Source organism: Felis catus, chromosome D2, assembly GCF_018350175.1.
Source record: "Felis catus isolate Fca126 chromosome D2, F.catus_Fca126_mat1.0, whole genome shotgun sequence".
In the NCBI taxonomy this organism is placed as follows: domain Eukaryota; kingdom Metazoa; phylum Chordata; class Mammalia; order Carnivora; family Felidae; genus Felis; species Felis catus.
This window is the reverse complement of record NC_058378.1, coordinates 84,769,684-84,791,855: the sequence shown is the minus strand read 5'-3', so window position 1 is coordinate 84,791,855 and position 22,172 is coordinate 84,769,684. Positions and strand designations below refer to the sequence as shown.

The window sequence follows — 22,172 nt, the reverse complement described above, 5'->3', positions numbered from 1 at the left end:
AAGAACATTCCAGGCCTCACTCAGTTGTACAGGGTCATCCTCCGGCACACCTCGCTTTGGGGACGGGGGCGCCACGGCCTCTTCCCCAACTCACGTGGACTTCCTTCCGGAGACAGCATGGCCGGCGGCCCAGGTACGGGTATGACGGGGAGAAAGTGCCCTCTGTCCTACGGGGTACAACAGGCGTGCGGCCACCCCACACAGCTCATCCTCTGGGGAGTTCAGCGTGGCCTGGAGGGGATCTCCCTCTCAGCAAAACGCGACTACAGATGCACAGGGGGACGAGGACATGAAAAGGTTGGGGTGAAGCCACCCCCTGGGGAAGACATGCCACCGTCACCACCAAAAACGGGGGGGCAGGGGCCACCCACCCCTCTTCTGGGGGCCCGTACGGATGCCTCCTCTCCTCTGCTCCCCACGCAGTGCCGCACAGGCCGCTTACACTGCAGGGCCCCGGGCCCTCCCTCCCGCCGCCACCTGCGGCCCCGCTGACGCACCCGCCGGCAGCGACTTACAGGATTGGTCCTCATCGCTCCGCCCACTGCCCGCGCTGCTCGGGGCCTGCCTGCCAGGGCTGCTAATTGCCGGTAAGAAACCGTTTCTCCGAGTCTGACAACCTTCAGCAGCTTCCACAACACCTGTCTGGTGAACGAATCTGAAAGGCAGAATGCAGAATGACGTTATGTGGACAAGCGGCTCCCGCAGCTCTGATGTAGAAACCTGCCGGTCTTGAGACAGAAAGCACGTCAACACAAACAGAGGTGCTACAGTCAATTAAAATGCGGCCTCCACACACGGTCCCGTCACCGTGCGGGCTGGCCCCTACGCAGCCATCCCAACACCACGCACCCCAGACCTGAAACCGCCCCCTGCGTCCCCGCGTCCCACGCAGGAAGGACCACGTGATGCTCTTCCAGGACTGGGGAACGTACACATTCGTGAGCCCAGAAGGCCCTGCCTGCCTACTGACTTCAGAACCTTTTAGACTGCTGGGTCATTGCCAACGTCAGCTGGGATACACAAGGAAAAAGGAGCCATGGGCCGGGCTGTGGTTTTATGCTAGGCGGCCACACCCAGCAGCGAGCAGACTCAGAATGCCAAACACCACGTACACGGGGCTGGCAGTGACCTTGGCTACAGGCATCTGCGATGCACAGGGCCGCAAAAATAAAATAACTTGATTCCCATTTTAATTGGCAAGCCACATCAAATCGCGCTTGCTCCTCACCTTGCTGTGGGAGTGAACAGGTGAATGCATGGGAACGTTCTCTCCCTCTGCCTCCAGCTTTGCAAGGGAGGCTGGTCTGAATCGATACCTATTGTCTTTCCAAAGGGAACGCAAGGCTCAGGAGCACTGGACACGGAGCTGTGTCCCCCACGGTGGGGGCACCGAGCCCTCCGGGGGCGGGAGTTCCCGATGGCAACGACAAAGGGAAGGCTTCCACGGGCAGCAGCGGTGTTCCGGAGTGTGTCCATAATAGCACTAATTACACTCGGTGCCAAGCTGGCAAAGTGCGATTTGGTTCTTAAAGGAAACACACCCTTACATGCGTTTTAAATAATAAAAATCACTTCTTAACTGAAGGGAATGATAATCACTTCGCTGGAAAAAAAAATCTGTTTAGTCTTTATTATAACATTAAGCAAATTAAACATCAGCATAATCCAGGTGATACTAGAACAGGGTCATCAAAGAAATTAACTTTGTTGTTCATTAATTTACATGGATTAGTAGAGGGCAAAAAGATAGCAAATGTGCTCTAGTTTTTTATGATATAATTTCAAACTGTACACCATTTGTGGCAGGAGGGTGACTTTGGGGTTAATCAGACTGATTTGTCCTTTTAATTGCTTTCTATTCAAAGAAAATTCATTAGATAATGTTCTCTTCAAAATTCATGAATCAATTTAACTGAAGAAACCACATTAACAGCTTTGGGTTCATTAGCACATGCAGTTGTGTTACTGGCTGATTGCTCGGAGGGTTTCCTTAGGCAAACACACTCTGTTTACTGTGGTTTCTTCAGAAAGGGTTTCGAAATCAAACTGTTCATCATGACTGCTGCTGCTGTTGTTATGCCTCACTTAAGAACAAACAAAAACACACCAAAAAACACAAACACAAACAAAACAAAAAGAGGAAGAAGAAAGAGGCGGCAGGCCGGCCGGCAATAACTTGGGGAGAAGGCGATTTCAGGGCCGGAGGTCTTAGAAGGGAAACTGCGCGAAAGCAGCGCGTCGCGGAGACCGCGAGAAGCGGGGAGGCCCGTCTCCAGCCTTCCTCGTGCAGCACAGAGGGGTCGCTGTGCGTGTTCTGCTGGATGCCGCCCGGGCTTTCCAGAAGAAGAGCCCAGAACTTTCCCAAAGCCGTAGGACCACGGGGAGAGGCGCTCGCGCAAGCTCACCCGGGGGCGCAGGGCAGCTCCGAGAAGCCGCGGTGCCGCTCCGGCGCCTGCCTGTCCAGGTATAAAGTGTCCGTATGTGAGCACAGGGTTCATCAGACAGTTTCGGCTTCGCTGTCAATTTTTCATGGGAAATAATTTCTCACCCCATACACACCAGGCCGTGTAGTAGGAAAAATAGCTCAAACAATGCAATATTTAGGAATCAAGCAAGTCGTGTTATAAATGTATCTGAAAACCCAATTTCACCCTGTAGGGAGCAAATGCATTAATTAGTTGCAGCGGCGCTCAGCGACAGTGCCTTTGACCCTGACCCGTGCAAAATCAGACCATGAAACTGCTCTTCTTTCCAGGAGGGGCTGGCACTGTCGGTTGTTAAATATCATTCTAAAACGTAGTAAAACCTACTCATAAAAATTAACATACGCTGATGTGGAAGATCTATCTTCTGGAGGTGGAGGTGTCCACGTAAGTCCTCGGCGGCTGGGCCATCATTTCAGGTGGCCCAAAGGGCAGCCATTAGATGATCATCCTTTTCCCTCCCATTACGGTCTCCCTGGGGAGCGGGCATGACCCCAGAGCTGTGCGGAGCGGCCTCTGCCGGCCACATTCTGGATGCTCCTTTCCTTCACCCTCTCCTCCCCACCCTTTCTCCTGCCTCTTCTGGGGCCTGGGTACCACGAGCTGGGCCGTGTTCTGCTGTGGGGCCACCGTAGGCTCCGCTGGGGGCTGGCCTGCTTCTCTGCACTCCGCTCCCTTAAGGACACAGCCGTTTTTGTTTCCACGTGGGTGGCCACTTAAACATGCCCACCGGGAGCACCTACCCCGTCCAAGACTGCTTTCTACATTGTCTCTAGCCGGACAGTATGTCATCAGTCTCCTAGGGGCTCACGATGGGGTTACCAACGGCCATGGAAGACGTCATTCTATGTCACGGACACCAGAATTTTATATGTGAGCTCTCTTCTTGCCACTTGTGGGAGCAGAGATCATGGCCGCCTTCACTGGTGTGCCTGCACTGACACAGCCAAGTGGGGCTCTGATGAGGGAGCCTACGCAGATACCATAGTCCTCACGTGCAACGGGAGGAACGGACCCAGGGGCCAAGGCAGACTCCAGGCTGCAGGGTCTTGGACGAGTTGCTTCCTTCCCCTGGGCCTCTGCCTCTTCCCCGGTGATGAACACCATCGCGAGAGCTCCCCGGACGGATGTGTCCTGCACCCCACCATGCACTGCTACGCTCGAGCACAGCTGCTCGGTGGCAGGGCTGGGCCTGGAGATCAGGTCTCCTTAAGACCAAGGCTGCCTCTGCCATCTCTTCTCCAGTAAGCAAGAACACCACGCTTCGGAGTTCTTTGGGTAGAATCGTTCTTTCAAGGTGACTTTGCTGCAGGGTGCGGGTTCCTGAGGAAGGGCCGTCTCTCGGCTGCCCAGGCCCTCGGGCTCTCCACCACCAGGCAGCAGCTAGAGGGCACCCGCAGGTGCAGATGCATGGGTGTGTGCCAGCAGGTTAAGTATGCAAGTATTGTCTCTCTCTCCCTGAGGAGGGAGAAGGGTCTTCCGATGCTCTGAGCAGAGGAATCGCTCGCTTTCTGGTATTATCTCTGAACCCTTGCACCCTGGCCCCGAAGCAACCGGGATGCCCATGTCTCTTTCTGTCGGAAGCCGTTGTGGTCCCCGCAGGTGGGCAGGCCCCGGCTGCTTTCCTCCTCTTTGTCTTCTCAGTACTTGGCTCTGGACGTTGGTGCAGTTCTAGGAGGTGTGTATCTGAGTGGGGTAAGTAAGGCCAAATTATGAGCAGGGACCAAACAGGGTCCCTGAGAACTGGACAGTAGCAGGGAAGATGCAGAGAAAGGGAAGTTTGGGAAAGCACACTGAGAAGGTGTTTGTAAATTCCTGGACTCACTCCTGACCTGTGCACGTGTGGATCACTCTAAACCAAAGACATGGAGAATGGATGTAAGGGTTCTAGACTGGCCGCTGATTCGTAGGACAGCACACCTGCAGGACCATGGAGTCTGAACAGCAAAATGGACACTGAAACCACAACCTGCAGAAACCTGGTCAGAACTTAGAGCCAAACCCATCCAGGTTGAGTGCCTCCTAAAAAAAAAAAATAGCAGTGCTATACGCTGGACTCACACAAGACTGAGAGCCTCAGAACCTAACATTCAAAATGATCAGGATACAATCCCAAATGCCTTGGCAAACAGAGAATCATAAAACCCTCAACTCGTCTTGGAAAAGACATTAACAAACATCAAGGCCAAGATGCCACAGAAGTTGGAATCACATGACAAGATTTTGTCCCCGGCATTTTGAGGATTAGTTGACAAATAAAATGGTAAGATATTTAAAGTGTATGATGTGAGAATTTCATATACATGGCCTGGTAACTTTGAAGGATTTTATCTGTAATAAAAATGCTGTAAGAAGGGAAAATACCTTTGAAAGAAATGAAAAGATACCGAGTTTCAAAGAAATACAAGTTATAAAAAAGAAGCAAATGGAAATTTAGTACAGAAAAATACAAAACACAAAAACTGCACAGTCTCAATAGCAGAATGGAGATGCCAGAGGAAACAGTCAATAAACTGAAGTCAACAGAAATGATCTGATCTGAGAAACAGAGAGAAACACGTTAAACAAAAAAAAGTCAGAAAGTGGACGCGTAGGACAAAACCAAACGGTCTAACAGTCGAATTAACTGGAGTTCCAGAGGAAGAGGAAAAAGAGTACAGTGCAGAAAAAATGCTAGTCAATGATAGCTAAAACTTTTCCAATCTGGCCAAAGATATACGACGACAAGTCAAAAGCCTAGTAAACCACAAACAGGACAAGCCCGGAGCAATCTAGTCCCACACATATGACGAAGCGGGCAGGTAAAATCGAAAGACAAAGAAACTCTCCAAAACAAGCAGAGAAAAATGATGTGTTATTTAAAAGGGAATGAGGATTTGAATGCCAGTACAATTCTCATCAGAAACCATGGAGGTCAGAAGGAAGTGAAATAGCAATTTTATAAAGTGCTCGAAGACAAGAAAGAAACTCAGAATTCTATATCCAGTTAAAAAAAAAAACTCGTCAGAAATAAAGCTAAAATTAAGACATGTTCAGACAGAAACAAAGGTGCTGCCAGTAGAAGTGAGCTAAAAGAATTGCTGAAGGAAGGTCTTTAGCAAGAAGGGACCTCAGACTGGAGGGCGCAGCCTGGAAGCTTAGCAGTAAAGTCAGAACAAAAGGAATGGTAATTATCTGGCTAAATACCCTGGACTGTCCTTCTGATGAGTTCTTTAAAAAAAAAAAAAACAAAAAAAAAAAAACTGAGAACAATCTGAGCGTTGATGGGGGGTGGAAGGGAGGGGAAAGTAGGTGATGGGCACTGAGGAGGGCACCTGTTGGGATGAGCACTGGGTGTTGGTATGGAAATCAATTTGACAATAAATTTCATATTAAAAAAAATTAAAAAAAAAAGAGGCAGACTGGGCCGACTGCTCTGAAAGTTAAGTATGCAAGGATTATAATCCCTATAAAGAGATAATGTAGTCAAAAACCTAACAGATAAACAAAAGCTACAGAACAAGAAGTTAAAATAGCCCCAAAGAAGGGAAGGGAAAAGAGAAAAGAAAAATAGAAAAGACAGAAAACAAATCATTATGTAATAATAAAGTCATAAGAAAACAAGTGAAATAAACATGTAGATAGAAATTCTATCGTACTAATAATTCCATTAAATATAAATGGCCTTTCTTCACCAATGAAAAAATAATAGTGTGCCAGATGGATTGAAAGAATAACCCAAGTACGTGTTGTCTGCAAGAAGTTCACTTCAAATAATAGATACAGATGCGTTAAAACTAAAAGGATGGGAAAAGCACACCATGAAAACGGTAATCTAAGAAAAGTTAGTAACAGACAAAGCAGATTGAGGAGCACGATTTCCAGGGGTAAAAAGGAATGTTACATGGTGACAAAAGGGACGGCTCACAACCAGGACACAGCGACCCAAAACCTTTACGCACCTAACAAGAGAGTTTCAAATAAATAAAGCAAAAACTGACAAAACTGAAAGGAGAATCAGACAAACCCACAATCACACTTGGAGACCTCACTTCTCTCTCAGTAACTAACAGAAGTAGTTGACAGAAAATCAAGGATACAGAAACGAAAAACACCATGAGCCAGCTGGTTTCAACTGATTGACACAACACGCTATCCAATCACAGAATATACATTCTTTTCACATGCACACTAAAAACTGACCAAGATACACCACATTCTGGGTCATAAAACAAACTTTAACAAATTTGAGATAATTGAAGTCATTCAAATCATATTCTCTGATCATAATGGAATTAGACTAGATATTAATAACAAAAAGATGACTGGAAACCTCCAAACATTGGGACAGAAAACAAGGCATTTTAAATAATCTATGGGTCACAGAGAAAGTCTTTAGGCAAATTACAAAAACAATACATTGAACTGAATACAACTGAAAATACAGCAGGTCACAATTTACAAGATACAGCTGAAACAATATTTAGAGGGAAGTTTATAGTATTAAATGCATATTTGACAGAAGAAGGGTCTCAAGTTAATAATCTAAGCTTCCACTTTATAAACAAGAAAGAGCAAAATAAAACTAAGGAAGGAAATAATAAAGGTAACAGCAGAAACCAATGAAATGGAAATAAAGAAAATGATAGAATAAAATGCATGAAACCAAAACTGTCTTCTTTGAAAAGATCAATAAAATTGAAAAAGCTTTAGCAAGACTGATAAAAAAAAGGGAAGAAACATGTTATCAACATTAGGCATAAAAAAGGGGATGTCATGACTGACTTCACAGACAGTAACTGGAGAATGAAATATTCCTACAAAGAACTCTATGCACAACAATGAACAACATGGATGAAACAGACCAATGTATCAAAAACTACAAACTACCAAATCATATCCAAGGTGACATAGATAACTGGAATAGTCCTGTAACTATCACCAAACTTTAACTGAGAGTTAAAAATCTTCTAAAATCACTAGGGCCAGATGATTTCACCATTAAATTCTATCAAACATTTAAAGAACAAATACATCAACTCAAGACAATCTTTTATAGAAAACAGCAGAGAAGGGAACACTTCCCAAAACATTTTATGAGATTGGAATTACTCCAATATCAAAACCAGAAAAAGTCCAAATCCAGAAAGGTATAGATTAATATTTCTCATTAACTATGCAAAAATTCTCAACAAAGTACTGGCATATCAAATACAGCAATATATAAAAGGAAGAAGACAGCAAAATTAAGTGGAGTTTGAGGAGTCAAAGCTGATTCAATATTGGAAAAATGAACCTACATATAAAGCTACAGTAATCAAGACAGGGCATATTAATAGAGAATATATAAATCAGTGGGACAGAATAGAAACAGACCCACACAAATACAGAAGGAAAGGCAATTCAATGGACAAATGATAGTATTGCCAACAAATGGTTCTGGAACAACTGTAAAGCCACATGCACACAAAACAAAACAAAACAAAACAAAACAAAACAAAACAAAACACCACAAAAAGATTCTAGATACAGACCAGGTATCTTTTACAAAAACTAAACATAGATCACAGACCTAAAACTAAAAGGTGAAACTATAAAACTTTCAGAAGGATATACAGGAAAAAAATCCAGATAATTGTGGGTTTAGGGAAAAGTTCTTAGAGACAGTATGATCCATGAAAAAAATAATTGGACCTTATTAAAATTAATTTCTGCTTTGTGAAAAGTGCTGTTAAGATACTGAAAAGGAAAGCCACAGGCTGAAAGAACATATTTGCAAAACACATATCTGGTAAAGGACTTGTATCCAAACTATACAAAGAATTCTTAAAACTCAACAACAGGCAAATAAAACAACCCTATTATAAAATAGCAAAAGGACATCGCACCAAAGAAGATCTACAGACACAAATAAACATATGAAGAGATCTTTAAAATCATTTGTCATCAGGGAATTACAAATTAAAACAATGAGGTACAATTTTATACCTGTTAGAAGAGCCACACAAACAAACCTCCAAATCCGACAGTACTGACTGTTGATGAGAAAGAACATGGAGCATCCGGGATACTCATTCACTGCTGATGAAAAAACAAAATGGTACAGCTACGTGGGAGAAGATCTGGCAGCTTCTTACGAAACTAAACAGAGGCTTACTGTATGAACCAGTAATTGCACGCCTGAATATTTAGTCAACTTATCTGAAAACCTGTGGCCACACAAAAACCTCCATGTGAATATTTATCTCAGCCTTATTCACTTATTGATAAAAGCTGGAGGCAACTAAGATGTCTTTCAATGGATAAATGGGTAAACTATGGAACATCCATACAATGGGGTATTATTCAGTCATACAGAGTGGATCATCAAGCCACAAAATGACGTGGAGTTACCTTGATGTGTATTTGCTAAGTGAAAAAAGCAAAAGCTACATGCCGTCTGATCCCAACTATGTGATGTTTTGGAAAAGGAAAAGCAACACAGATGGAAAACCCTTATATGCAAAATATATGCAAATTAACAACAAAAGCATTTAGAAGACTGGTGGATCCAAGGAAGGGGTGAAGACTGACAAGAAAATCTAAGTGTATTACAACTTATGAACATATGAACGACCTCACTGAAGTTGGCGGGAGGGAAAATTGGTGACCAAAGAAACTCTGGAAACGAGTCTGTAAGACTAACAGCAAAAAGAATTGCATATACACACTCTACTTGATACAGAGTCTCATACTACTATATGGTATACTGGACTGGATCAATTAACTAAATGGCTGATGGAAGGTGGGAGCCAGTTATACTCACTTCTCAATCTATTAAAAATAAACAAATATGAACCATAATAGTAATAGTCTAATGAAGAAAAACATGTATCAACTGAGGCAAAAAAAAATTAACAAAATTCAACATCTATTCATGATAAAATCTCTCAACCATTTAGGAAAAGAAAATAACATCCTCAACCTGATAAAGGTATTGACCAAAAAAAAAAAAAGACAAAAAAACAAAACAAAACTCTAGCACTAATGTCACACTTAACTGTGAAAAAGTGAATGCATTTCCCTCAAAAGTAAGAAAAATGCAAGGATTCCCACTACTATTCAACATCATAGTAGAAGTTCTAGCCACTGCAATAAAGCCAAAAAATAAATAAATAAAAGTCATACATTTTGGAAAAAAGAAAACTTGTCCCTATTTACAGACAACATGACAGTCTATGGTAAAATACCCAGGAATCTACCCACCCCCACCCCACCCTACCTCCCCAAAACCTTACAGTGAGTTTAGCTAGGTTACTAGATACAAAGTCAACACAGGAAAATCACATTTGTAGGTTAGTGTTATGTATAAACTGATGAAATGTTGTTAAAAGAAATCAAAGAATACCTAAATAATTTGAGAGACATATTCTGTTCATGGATAGGAAGTTTCAATATAAAAATTTCAGTTCTCCACAAAGTGATCTATAAATTTATTTCCCTTCCAGTCAAAATCCCAGGGAATTACTGTAGATATAGACAAGCTGATTCTAAAACTTACATGGAGAGGCAAAGGAACTTGAATAGTCAAAACATTTTGAAAAAGGGAAGGAAAAACTAGTTGGAGAAATCACACTAACACTTTTTTAAGACCTGCTATGCTGTATAGGAATCAAGACAATGTGAAATTTGTAAAGGGGTAAACACACAGACTGATGGAACCTGACAGAGGTTTCCAAGAGACCCACATAAATGTGTCCAAATAGTTTCTGACCAAGTTACAAAAGCATTTCGATGAAAAAAGGATATTTTCAGAAGTGGTGTTGGAAAACTGGATAACCACATGCAAAACACTGAATCGTGATATAACTCTTAGGCCTTATAAAAATTAATTCAAAGTAGATTATCTCTCTAAATGTAAAACTTTAAACTAAAAATATTTATTTATTTATTTTTTTAAATTTTTTTTCAACGTTTTTATTTATTTTTGGGACAGAGAGAGACAGAGCATGAACGGGGGAGGGGCAGAGAGAGAGGGAGACACAGAATCGGTAACAGGCTCCAGGCTCTGAGCCGTCAGCCCAAAGCCCGACGCGGGGCTCAAACTCACGGACCACGAGATCGTGACCTGGCTGAAGTCGGATGCTTAACCGACTGCGCCACCCAGGCGCCCCTAAACTAAAAATATTTAAAAAATTGTATACCTCATGAAAACTATCTCTAAATGTAAAACTTTAAACTAAAAAAAATTTAAAAGAAAACTTAGAACATCTTTGTGACCTGAAATTAGGCAAACAGTTCTTAGACATGTCATCAAAAAGCACCATCCATAAATTAAAAAAATAAATTGGGCTTTGTCCAAATGAAAAAAAAAAAACCTGGTCTGTGAAAGTCAGCGTTAGCAGAACGTTGCACATTGGGAGAAAATATTTGGAAATAACATACTCAGCAAAGAACTTATAACCACAATATATAAAGAACTCTCCAGAGTCAACAGTGTTAAATCACATCATTTAAAAATGGGCAAAAGACTTGAACGGACAGCTCCTTCGAACGGTAAATGTTTGAATAAATGTTCAACATAACTATAAGGGAAATGCCACTTGAAGCCACGATAAGATGGCATTACAGACCTATTTACAATGGCTATAATGAAAATTATATAAGCAAACAAAGGTATATCTACACCATGGACTGTGACAATTAAAAGGCATAAGCTATAGACACATACAGTAATTTGGATGGATCTCAAAGGCATTAAGCTGAGTGACGGAAGCCAGGCTTGAAAGGTTAAATGCTGAGTCCATGTACATGTGTCACGGGGATGGAGAACAGACCAGTGGCTGCTAAGAATCAGTAGAGAGGTGGGGGCAGGGGCAGCAGTGACAACAGAGGGGCAGCAGGAGGGAGCTTTTGGGACGATGAACCCCGAGGTCCTGATTATAGCGTCAGCTACAGAAAATTGACCCGTATTAGAACTCACAGTACTGCACAGTACGAAAAGTCAATTTTACTCTATGTTAGCGTAAAAAAAAAAAAAAAGTTGGAAAACATAGAGGGAAACCTTTTCCAATCACTTCGTTTTTAATCAACCTCCCTGAAGTTCAAGATGCCCACTGATAGCAGAACCTCGGTCACATTCCCTGCAAACGACTTCCCCTCTCCAAGGCCCCCTTCACCCCCAACGCTCTCTGTGCTGTCACCTCAAGGGTCCCTTCTGTTTGGCCCAGCTCAGGGAGACCAAGGACCTGCCTTATGTGTCTCCACCCTAACGCTCTAGGGCTGTGGCTCGGGCGGAGTTCCAGCAGCTCAGTCTGGTGCCTCTGGACAGGCCAGAGCAGGCCACCCCACTGCTCAGCGGGCCCAGCAAGGGGTGTGCCCGCGGGGGCCTTTAGAAACATAAACGAGTCCACTGGAGACGCCTTCCCGAACTCCACACTCATCCCCAGCAACCGCAGCATCTTCGGACATTAGGAGCAACTCTCCAGCTAACGTGTCAATAATCCGTCCGTGCCTTCCACACGCGCCAACATACACGTTACACGGTAGCTACGAGATAGAGGGCAAGTAACTCGATTTACTTCAACATGCTCCCCATGGCCTCCACAGACCCAGACGTAACAGAGGAAAAACAAAAGACGTAACAGAGGAAAAACAAAGGAAAAACAACTTTATAGGAGGTCACTCGCGCATGTGCGCAAGCTTGAGCTTCCTGACGGTGGGACAGTGCAGATGCACTGATACATGAAGTGCATGAAGCGTGTGAAACATGAAGTGTGTGATACATCAAGTGTGTGAAAATCTACTGTGGACCCGCAATCCGGGTCAGGACAGCACAGGGCCACCTACACACGGTCACAGCTCTGCCCATGGGCAGACTGGCCAGGACTGTGGGGGAACAGAGCCCCACATCAACCTTTCCTTTTTATTTTTTTCTGTTTTTAGAGAGCACACTCAAGTGGGGGAGCGGGCAGACGAAGACGGGGAGAGAATCCTAAGCAGGCTCCACACTCGGCATGGAGCCCGATGGGGGGCTTGATCGTACAGCTCTGGGATCATGACCTGAGTTGGATGCTCAACCGACTGAGCCCCCCGGGTGCCCCTCAAATCTTTATGTGAGACGTATTACAGAACAGGCTGCAAAACCCTGTGACACTGGCTGGTGTGCGCCAACCCCATCCCCGGAGCAAGGAGACCAATCAACTGATAGGGGGCTGGGGGCCTGGGTCCCGACAGATGGGCAGGGGTTTCCCAGGCAGGAGAAGGGGGGCATCTCACACTCGGGAGATGAGCCCGCAAACAGGGAAGCCTGGGGAAGACGCCTGGGCAGACAGTGGCTGTTTCAGAGGCAAGAAGAGGGTCTTGTCTAGAACCGTCCACGGGCCACTCCATGTTCTACTGTCACTATCTTCCTAAGGGCTAAACCAGAGGGCCTCTTTCCCAGCTGGGAGAACGGGACCTCTGTGACCCGGGCATTGCTGGGTGGATCCCATCCACCCCTTGTGTCAGACTGTAATAGCTTTTCAGCGAATGGTCACTAAAGCCACACACAGAGGCAGAATTCATGGCCTGTAACATTCACAAAAAAGAAGGTACCTTCCCGCTACTCTCACACTCTAAGGCACTTGGCTCACCCACAGTGAGCCAGCCAGCCTCCACAGGCCTGTGTCCACAGTGATGTCTCAGACACTCAGGGGCCTCTTGGCCTCTCTGGGGGCACAGCTCAATACTCTCTGGCACGTGGAGGAGAAGAAGACACATGAAGGCAGTTGGCCTGGCCATGGCCTGGGCCCCCTGCTCTGTGTCCCACCTTCCCAAACACCACGCAGACACAGAGCTTCCTGAGCTCTTAGGAGCTGTCGCTAATTTTCCACTAAAGTCCTCAACACCCACTCTGCAAAGCTGACATCAGTATCCTCATTGAACAAATGACAAAAATCAGGCTCAGTGCCATGGCTTGACTACTGTCCACACAGCTGGCTGGGTGCTGGACTCGTCTACTGCTCCCTGGGGCCTAGAGGGCAGGACCTGTGCACCCTACTGCCAAAGTGGGTTTTGGCGACAGGGTCCCTGTCTGTCTGTAAGCTAGTCCCAAGCTCAGTGGCTTGGCTAAGGCCTTCTGTTCTGGATGAGCCTTTCTGAGCTCCCCCTCTTCAGTGTCCATTTACCAAGTTCTTCTGAGAAATGAAGACCACACCATGAGTGAGTGATGGCAGACAAGCCCTGTGGTTTTGGGGTGTAAGCAGTGACCGTGCGAAGGATTAACTGCATGAGTGACTTTGACAACGGACAAGCCAGAGAAAACCTGCCTCTGTCCCCAAAACAGAGACGCTAATGCCCATACCTTTGAGACCCTTCTATAAAAACTACGTGCAGACAGTAGTTGCCGTCCCCAACGTGCATCTGGTTCTAAGCCCGACATTCCCCTGCAGCCCTGACTCTCCTAGTCACCCCAGGGACACCCCAGGGACGGGCCCGCGCCCAGTACGGCTACCTGTGCGCGAGGCTCTGCGGTAAGACGACCCGACGGAATGCTCACAGAAGGAGGCATGTGCCTTTCACAGGACACCTTTGGGGAGTCCTACCCTCCCAACCCCCCTTTCCAGAAAATCCCCGGCTACTCCGTTGGGTGTTACGCGCTGAGCCAGCTGGTAAGATGCCAAGTAAAGACGGCCTGTTATTTTGTGGCCTCAGTGCTTGTGGCTCCAAAACGATTTCTGCTGGCCTAAGGAGCGGTGTTATTAAGTAGGCTGAATTTTGGATCACTTTCCACGAGTCGAATCCATTCCTGTGTAAGAAAAATTGCCAATGTGCAAAGTATTTCAAAGTATTGAACACGGACGGTTTTAGGTACACAGTAAGTAGTCAATAAAAGCCTGGTCAGCGTACATGATGCAGAGTTGGAAGGCTATTCTGGAAGGCAGCTATGCTCACCACTGTACCACCAATGCTAGAAAGGCTATCTTGAAAGAGATGTTCCTCAGAGGTTCTGAGCGATGCTGAGGAAATAGGGGCATGAGTGCTATTCTGAAAATTCATTTGGAAATTTTGGTCAATTTGCTTACCAATCAACGATGGTTCATAACTAGTGCTAACGTTTCTTACTGCATACCAGGCACTGTGCAACCTGCTTTATCATATTGAAGCCTTGACAGCCGCCATGACTCTGGTGTGACTGTCCTCTCCCTGGCGGGTGAGAGATCCCTGGGGCCCCGGATGGAGCAGGCTATCCAAGGGCATGCTGGGAAGGCCCAGGCCAGGAGGGGGCCAGGCTCTCGGGCACAGGCCTCCATCACCGGCATCGCACAGTCTTCCACCACGCCCTCAGCACCCCCCACAGAGGTACACGACTGGGCTGCTTCCCACCCCTCCATCTCGGTTTCATCCTGGTCGGACGGGACCAGCGCCAAGGTACACGCCGCATGGAGGTCATCAGAGCTGACCTGTGGGAAAGGCGCTTTGTCCATAGGGCCTGTTGTCCATCCTTGGATTCCTGTCCCCCAATAATGACGCATGCTTAGCCAAACGGCAGCTTGGGAGGGGAAGGGAGTGCCCAGCAGACCCTCGTGCCCCCGTGCTGGCCTGCCTACCTCTCTCTACCTCCTGGGCTAGCCACAGGTGGCCCATTCTCCCCTCTGCCCCTGACCAGGGAAGGCGGGCAGGTGTGACACCCACAGCCTAGGGCTGTTCTGGGATGAGCCCGCCGGGGAGGACGGCGTCCCGGCCGTACACGAGCTTACCCAGCCAGACGGGGAGACGGGCCCGGTCTCCGCCTCACGGCATTCGGCTTCTGGTCCCGTACGTGCATTCCGGACCCACTGAAGGTGGCGGCTGGGCTCTGCGGCCAACAATACTGTGTTTTTAGTTCCTAAATTTCCCTTTCGTGACTAATGTCAACATAGGTCAGGGAAGGAAGAAAGAAAGACGTGTGAGGTGATGTCCACGTGGGTGTGAAATTCCCTCCTGCCAGCGTGGGGACACGGCGCAGGGCTCTGCTTTGCTTCTGGGTCTGGCCGATGCCAGAATGAGTGCACGGCACAGGTTGACCTAATTTGTTAACAAGCACCACAATCGTACGCATCTCTAGCTATGGGTCAAAAAAAAACCAAAAAACAAAAAACAAAACAAAACATTTTGGGATGCAGTTTAAAAAAACAAAATAAACTGAAAAAAGTCCACAAAGCACAACACAAAACTTTTACTACCCCTTGTATAGGCAATGAGTAATTTTTAGGCGCAATAAAATTTTTGATATTTTAGAACACTGGTCCTCAAAGTGTGGTCTGGGGAGCTTTAGGGGTGCCTGAGACCCGTTTAGGGGGATTTTCACAGTAACACTAAGATGTTATTTGCCTTTTTAATTCTCCTGCTCTCACAAGCATGTAGGAGTTTTCCGTAAGCTAAATGACGTGTGATACCACAACAGATTAAGTGACAGGGTAGCTATGAGAATCCAGCTGTCTTCCATTAAGGCAGACACTACTGAGATTGGCAAACACATAAAAAAAAAAAAAAAGCCAGTCTTCTCAGTAAGTGTTTTTGGTTTTGGAAAATAGCCATTTTCATACAAAATATATTATTTTTGATAACATGTAGCAAATTCATTGTTATTTTTAAAAGAACTTAAGGCCTTAAGAAGTCCTCAGGTTTAATTTCCAGCTTGGGAAATGCAGACAGACACAACCCTCACAATCCAAGCTCTTTGGGGACCTCAGTAATGTTGAGCAGATGGAGGGGTCCAGATGAACACAGGGTCTAAAGGGTGAAGCCGGCCCCTTTCGAGGCCTAGCCAGGCCGAGCAGGGCACTGTGCTCATGAACAGAAATGCGCCCACACGCTCGTCCGGTCCTGGGCGCATGGGAACACAATCACAGAGCCCATCTCGCACACGGACTGGACTGTTAGCCCTCGGAAATGAACCTCCCGCCTCACGCACGTGCGAGGAGACGACGCACACACCCAGCGAGGCTTTTGCCAGGTGAAGGGGGCACCGTGTCCTCACGGCGGCACCTGTGCGTATTTGTAGTCACCTTCCCAATAATTAGAGTGCCCGAAACTTATTTAACGAAAGAATTATGCCCAAGACTGTAAGCTCCAACTTAAGGAGGCCTACAGAGAGATGATTAAACCGTGAATGTCCTGGTTTGAATGTGAATAATTATGTATTAACACCCTTCACCATTCAAATAATTGTCATTCAGCTCAAAGCAGAAGAACCGACTCTGAACAGGTGTTAATGGTTTCCGGACAATATCAGAACCACAGAGAAACACATGGCGTGAAAACGCTGAGGGGGAGGGAAGGAGAGTAGGTGTTTAAGAACGTGCACCTGAGTGCATGCTGAGCACTGGGGGGCCACTGAGAAAAGGCCGGATCGAGAACAAGTCCGAGCCTCCAGTCCTGGTTCCCTTGGGCCCCCGGCCCCCGCGCACCTCACCTAGGCTGTTCTCCTTCGGGGCACTCGCTTTCTCCTCTTACAAGTTCTCCCAGCTTTCGTGGCCAGGACGCTGGGACCTGCTCCCCTAACCAGGCCCCCGACCGGCCCATTCCCCAGAAAGAACCGAACGCTGTTCCCCACACGGCACTCACACACAGGGTCAGTGCTCCTTCCCCGCACAACCTTGTGAGCAGAACAACAAAAAGGTGGAGAATCAGATTTAAAATGACACAATGTCACCAAGGTACACAACACAATGTTTTCCAACATTGCCATCCCTTCATCCACCCTGAGCAACGACAGGAAGGCCACTGCTGATGTCATATCACACCTTCCCTTTGGCGGTTTCAGTCACACGGCAGAGAAGGGACCAGCTGAGCGCGTTTCAGACCCACACCGTTTCACGCTAAATACACAATCACGTGTGTACGTACCACCCCACCCTGCTTCCAATCCAGTTCAGAAACTCCTGTGCATCCCGCTGGAAACTTCTAGAAGCCTCCTGCTGGCCCTCCCGAGTAGTGGAAAGGGAGCCTTGCCAGCTTCACCAGGAGGCCTACTTGGCTGCTCCCGGAAAGTCTAAACATTGTTTGCTTCTTGAAGCAGGGTAGCGTCCCACAGTCCTAGGCCTGACACCCAGGCGCTTCTGTCCTTGGACTTAATTTCTGGGAATACTGACAAATCTATAGGGGGTAGGTGGGTCTGCGTGGTCCCCACCCATATGGCTTCTTGAGCTCCTGTGAAACAGCCCTGAGGTCTGTTAAATAATTTTAGCTAACTTTTGAAGACCAACCTAACAGAAAGGCACTAAGCCCTTAATTTCTTAATGAATTATTCTTTACCGTAGGACAGGGATTATGCCATGGAGAAGGCATATCATTACTGAGAGAGCTGTCAGGAGGACAGGCAAAAGGAAAACTGGCAAGCTTTAATTTCTCTGCAGAGAAATGAGGGGCTCTTTGGGGATTAATCTCAGTATCAACATTGAGCCTTTGCCGCAGGGCAGCTGAAGAATTCAAAAGAAGTTGTGACTGAATTTTGAGTGATGGAATCTAGCTCCAATTGTGCAGCCGACTTTGGTTTCTCACCTATTCAAATGAGGACGAGGCCGTGCAGGTGTGGGTAGAGGGGGTTGCCACAGGACAGGTAACGCACGTGCCCTCTGCAGTGGTGACAAGGACGGAGGGAAGGCCAGGCAAGGGCCCGGCTGCGACACTGCACTGAACATACACTAAGAAAGTTCTCCTAGGCAGAGAGGGAAATGGAGGGCTGGGGACGTTTCCGCCTGCTGCCTGGCCAGGTGGGTTCAAGGACCAGGGCCAAGGTGCAGAGAGGGGCCTGCTGGGGACAACCCTGTAAGACAGCTCACTTCCGGCTTCTTCAGCTTTTCACACTTGGCATTAGATGCGTCACCTGCAGTCAGTCCTCGTCCATGACAAACAGATGCAGTGGTTCTGCAGTGGTTCTCCCCCTGCTCTGGGTACGAGAGAGGCATTTACCTTCTAGCACTCCCTGGGCCTGTCTGCGAAGCCCAGGCTGGAGGCCGAAATGAGCAGGGCACAGAGCCCGGGGGGGCACACAGACAGTGGGATCTCTGGCTGGTGATGGGAAAGAGCCGCCCTGGGGTAGGTGGGGGGTGCGGTCTGGGGACTTTGCTCCTTGGCTAAAGGCTGGTCTACAGTGTCACAAGAGAGGTGTGGTGGTTGTCACCAGCTCAGTGCTGTTGCTGGGGAAAATGGGCCTGTGCCTGTCCACAACCACTCAGCCCTACCTGTGGCAGCTGAGGACCACTGGTGCAGCGGTAGGGTACCCGGGAACAGCACGGCCTCAACATAACACGGGTATTTCTTTTTTTCTTTTTTTAAAGCTTTTAACATGTTTATTTTTGAGAGACAGAGAGAGACAGAATGTGAGCGGGGGAGGGCAGAGAGAGAGACACACACATACACACAGAATCCGAAGCAGGTTCCAGCCTCTGCGCTGTCAGCACAGAGCCTGATGCGGGGTTCGATCTCATGAACCGCGAGATCATGACCTGAGCTGAAGCTGAACCCTGAACCGACTGAGCCACCTAGGCACCCCTAATGTGGGTTATTTCTAATGTCACTTCAGAAAGAGTACATTGTTCTATGTAGAAGGTAATGTCCCAAATTCAGGCTCACATAATGCAAGGGAGAAAAGACCCAGTGTATGTTCAGATTTATTAGTTTCTTACTCATTTATTCAATATTCAATCAGCAGCTACCATGTGCATGCCAGGAGGAGGCAGGGCTGCGGCAGGGGCACAGGTGTGCCCCAAGTGCACGGCCAAGGGCTTCAGGTGGCAGTCACCACCTGCTCGGACCCCTCACTGGAAAACATGGCATTGGAGAGCTAAAAAAGCGAAACATGAACTAGCATGGAATGTAAGCCTCCAGGTAGACAGTAGGGCAGTGATGTCACAGTCACTCCTGATTCTACCAAGTGGTCAACACAGAAGCTATGGCCAACTTCAAAACCAGCTCACGCTCCCAAGTACGAGCCACTTGCACGACTGGCTCTGTGTGGTCACGGCACGGCCAGCAAAGACTGCCGTGGTGAATTTACCCTTCCTGGCATGTGAGGAGAGGGCTCACGTTGTGAGGTGACATGTGCATGTATTCCTGTCATCTGTGCCAGTTACTAGCCATTTAAGCTCATTATCTCTCTGAAGTTCGGTGCCCTCAACTCGAAAACGAGGGTCCCAGCATCGAGGACTGAAAGTGAAATCTGCACCAGGTGTTCAACAGAGTCCCCGTCACATGGAGAGGGCTCAGTAAGCGTGAGCCGCCGACAGAACCACAGCCACGAAGTGGGAACCTGATCGGCCCCACCCGGACCTCGGAAACGGCGCAGGTCTGTGAGGCAAAATCACTGCTCTGCAGAGATCGTATTGTGTGCAGAGAGGTACGCTTGAATGTGAAATGTGGTAACGGTGGGGAGAGGAGGTCTCGGCTGGAAGTGCATGACTGCTAAGGAGACACACAAAGCCACAGAGAGGACAGGATGACCACAAAATGGAAACCCTGGGGCCCTTGGCCCTGGCCAGTCTATACGGAGGACGGCCGTGTGGGCTCACTGAGCCACAAAACCTCCGCACTGGCTGCTTAAAAATAAAACATTACAAGAATGTGTAAACTATGCTCTGCCCCTTGAGCTTCTGTGGATGTGGAAACACTCCATGAGCATGCTACCCAACCACAGCGTCCGTGTTAGGTCAACGTGTGGTCCAGCCCACTGGTGTGCATTCAGCCCCGAAAACAGAACACACTCTGTAGTCCGGGGGCACTTTCTGAAAGGGTTGTCATCGTGCTGGTACAACAGGCCTGTCGTGTGGTTAAACACGACGACGCACACTCAGGAAAAGCACAATGGTTTTCAGGTCTAGGAATGCTGTCTGACACTCAGATTAATGAACTTCTATGTTGCACATCAGCAACAGACTGGGGGAACATTAATTAAATGAAGTACTCTATAATTAAACCACTCAACTTTAGTCATTCAAACCATGGCTATGAACACCAAAGCTCTGGCCTGCCTAGGACACTGCCGCCTGCCCTCAGATGTGGCCAAGCCAAGGGGATAGCTCAGGGGGCCGGTCACGCCTTGGGCCCACATGGACACGGATTCTGTGCTCTCTTCCACTCACCGAGGGAAGGCGGCTGTGCAGGACTGTCTTCACTGCAAAATGGAAAGGCAACTCACTGACAGAGCCCCTGCTCAGCTTGCTGGCTTAGCAGAGTCTGGTGACACAGTTCAAAGACCTGAGGCTTCCCTTCCCTCACCATGCCTATGAGACCAGGATGGCCAGTCCGTCCTGCGGGGTGGTTTAGGGGGCCCGGGAGGGACACTGATGACCCACAGATGGCCACTGTCCTACCGAAGGACATCCTGGTTCCTCTCGGGATTTTTTTCAATTATAAATAAAGCTGCTATAAACATCCGTGTGCAGGATTTTGAATGGGCATGTTTTCAATTCATGCAGGTAAATACTAAGGAGCCTGATGGCTCGGTGGTAAGGCAAGATTATACTTAATTTTGTAAGAATCTGCCAAACTGTCTTCCCAAGTGCACCATGTTGTGTCCCCACCAGCAGCGAATGGGAGCTCCTGTTGCCCCACATCCTCACCAGCATTTGCTGTTGTCAGTGTTCTGGACATTGGCCATTCTAATAGGTGCGTAGTAGCATCTCGTTATTTTAATTTGCATTTCCCTGACAACGTAGGATGTTAAACTTTTTTTTTTTTTAATCTGATAACTCGCCATCTGTGTATCTTCATTGGTCAGGTGTCCGTTCATGTCTCTGGCTCACTTTTCAGTTGGCTTGTTCATTTTCTTCCCAAGTTTCAAAGGTTCTTTGCATATTTTAGGGAACAGTCCTTATCACATGTGTCTCTTGCAAATACTTTCTTCCAGTCTGCAGCTTGTCTTATTCCATAGATGCTGTGTTCCACAGAGCACCAGTTTTTAATTTTAAGAGAGTCCAACTTACCAATTATTTCCTGAATGGTGCCTTCGGTGTTTCACCTAAAAGGTCATCACCATCCCCAAGGTCATCTAGGTGTTCTCCTGTCTTCTAGGAGTCTTAATGGTTTGTGTTTTACATTTAGGCCTGTGGTCCATGTTGAGTTAGATTTTTGTGAAGGGTGGAAAGTCTGTCTATAGTCCTTTCTTTGCATACAGATCTTCTGTTACTCCAGCAGCATCTGTTGAAAAGATTATCTTTTTTTCCTACTGAATTGTCTGTGTCTTTGCTGAAAACCAGCCCAGTCTATTCCTGGGTTCTTTTGTGCCACTCATCTGTTTATTACTTCACCCACACTCTATTGTCTTGATTCCTGCAGCTTTTTAGTAAGTCTTAAGGTACACTCGCCTCAGTCCTCCAATCTTGTTTTCCTTCAGTGTTGTGTTATTGGCCATTCTGGGCCTCCATATAAACTTCAGAATCAGTGTGCTGATATCCACCAGGCAAACTGCTGGAACTGTGATCGAGACTGCGTTAAATTTTTACATCAAGTTGGAAAGAACTGGCTTCTTGACCATATAAAGTCTTCCTATTCATGAACATGGGATTCCTCTGCATCCATTTAGCTCTTCTTTGATCTCTGCCATCGCCTCCAGTTTTCCCGCTATAGACCTAGTACATACTTGGGTTACAGTTATACCTAAGTATTTCATTTTTGGGGTGCTAATGTAAGTAGTAATATGTCTTTAATTTCACAATGAGCACTTTTTCATGTATTTACGGGTCAATTCAGACAATATTCCTTTGTGAA

At 46.9% G+C, this 22,172-nt stretch overlaps 1 protein-coding gene and 1 long non-coding RNA gene across 23 annotated transcripts in view; one reads left to right on the top strand and one right to left on the bottom strand.

The window, feature by feature from the left end:
* Positions 1 to 22,172, bottom strand: part of MGMT (O-6-methylguanine-DNA methyltransferase) — a 298,692-nt gene that overhangs the window by 7,089 nt on the left and 269,431 nt on the right. For 15 of the 17 annotated variants that reach the window (XM_045040847.1, XM_045040853.1, XM_045040850.1 and 12 more), the window contains one exon: positions 516 to 655. In XM_045040847.1, the coding sequence (XP_044896782.1) occupies positions 516 to 655 (140 nt within the window). Of the gene's footprint in view, positions 1 to 4; positions 264 to 515; positions 656 to 22,172 lie in introns of those variants that run through there. The other 2 variants (XR_006587415.1, XM_045040852.1) reach the window with 2 other exon arrangements.
* LOC111557132 overlaps positions 19,334 to 22,172 on the top strand; it is a 32,907-nt gene continuing 30,068 nt past the window's right edge. For all 6 annotated transcript variants that reach the window (XR_006587418.1, XR_006587421.1, XR_006587419.1 and 3 more), the window contains exon 1: positions 19,334 to 19,803. This is a non-coding gene — a long non-coding RNA (uncharacterized LOC111557132). The remainder of the gene's footprint in view (positions 19,804 to 22,172) is intronic.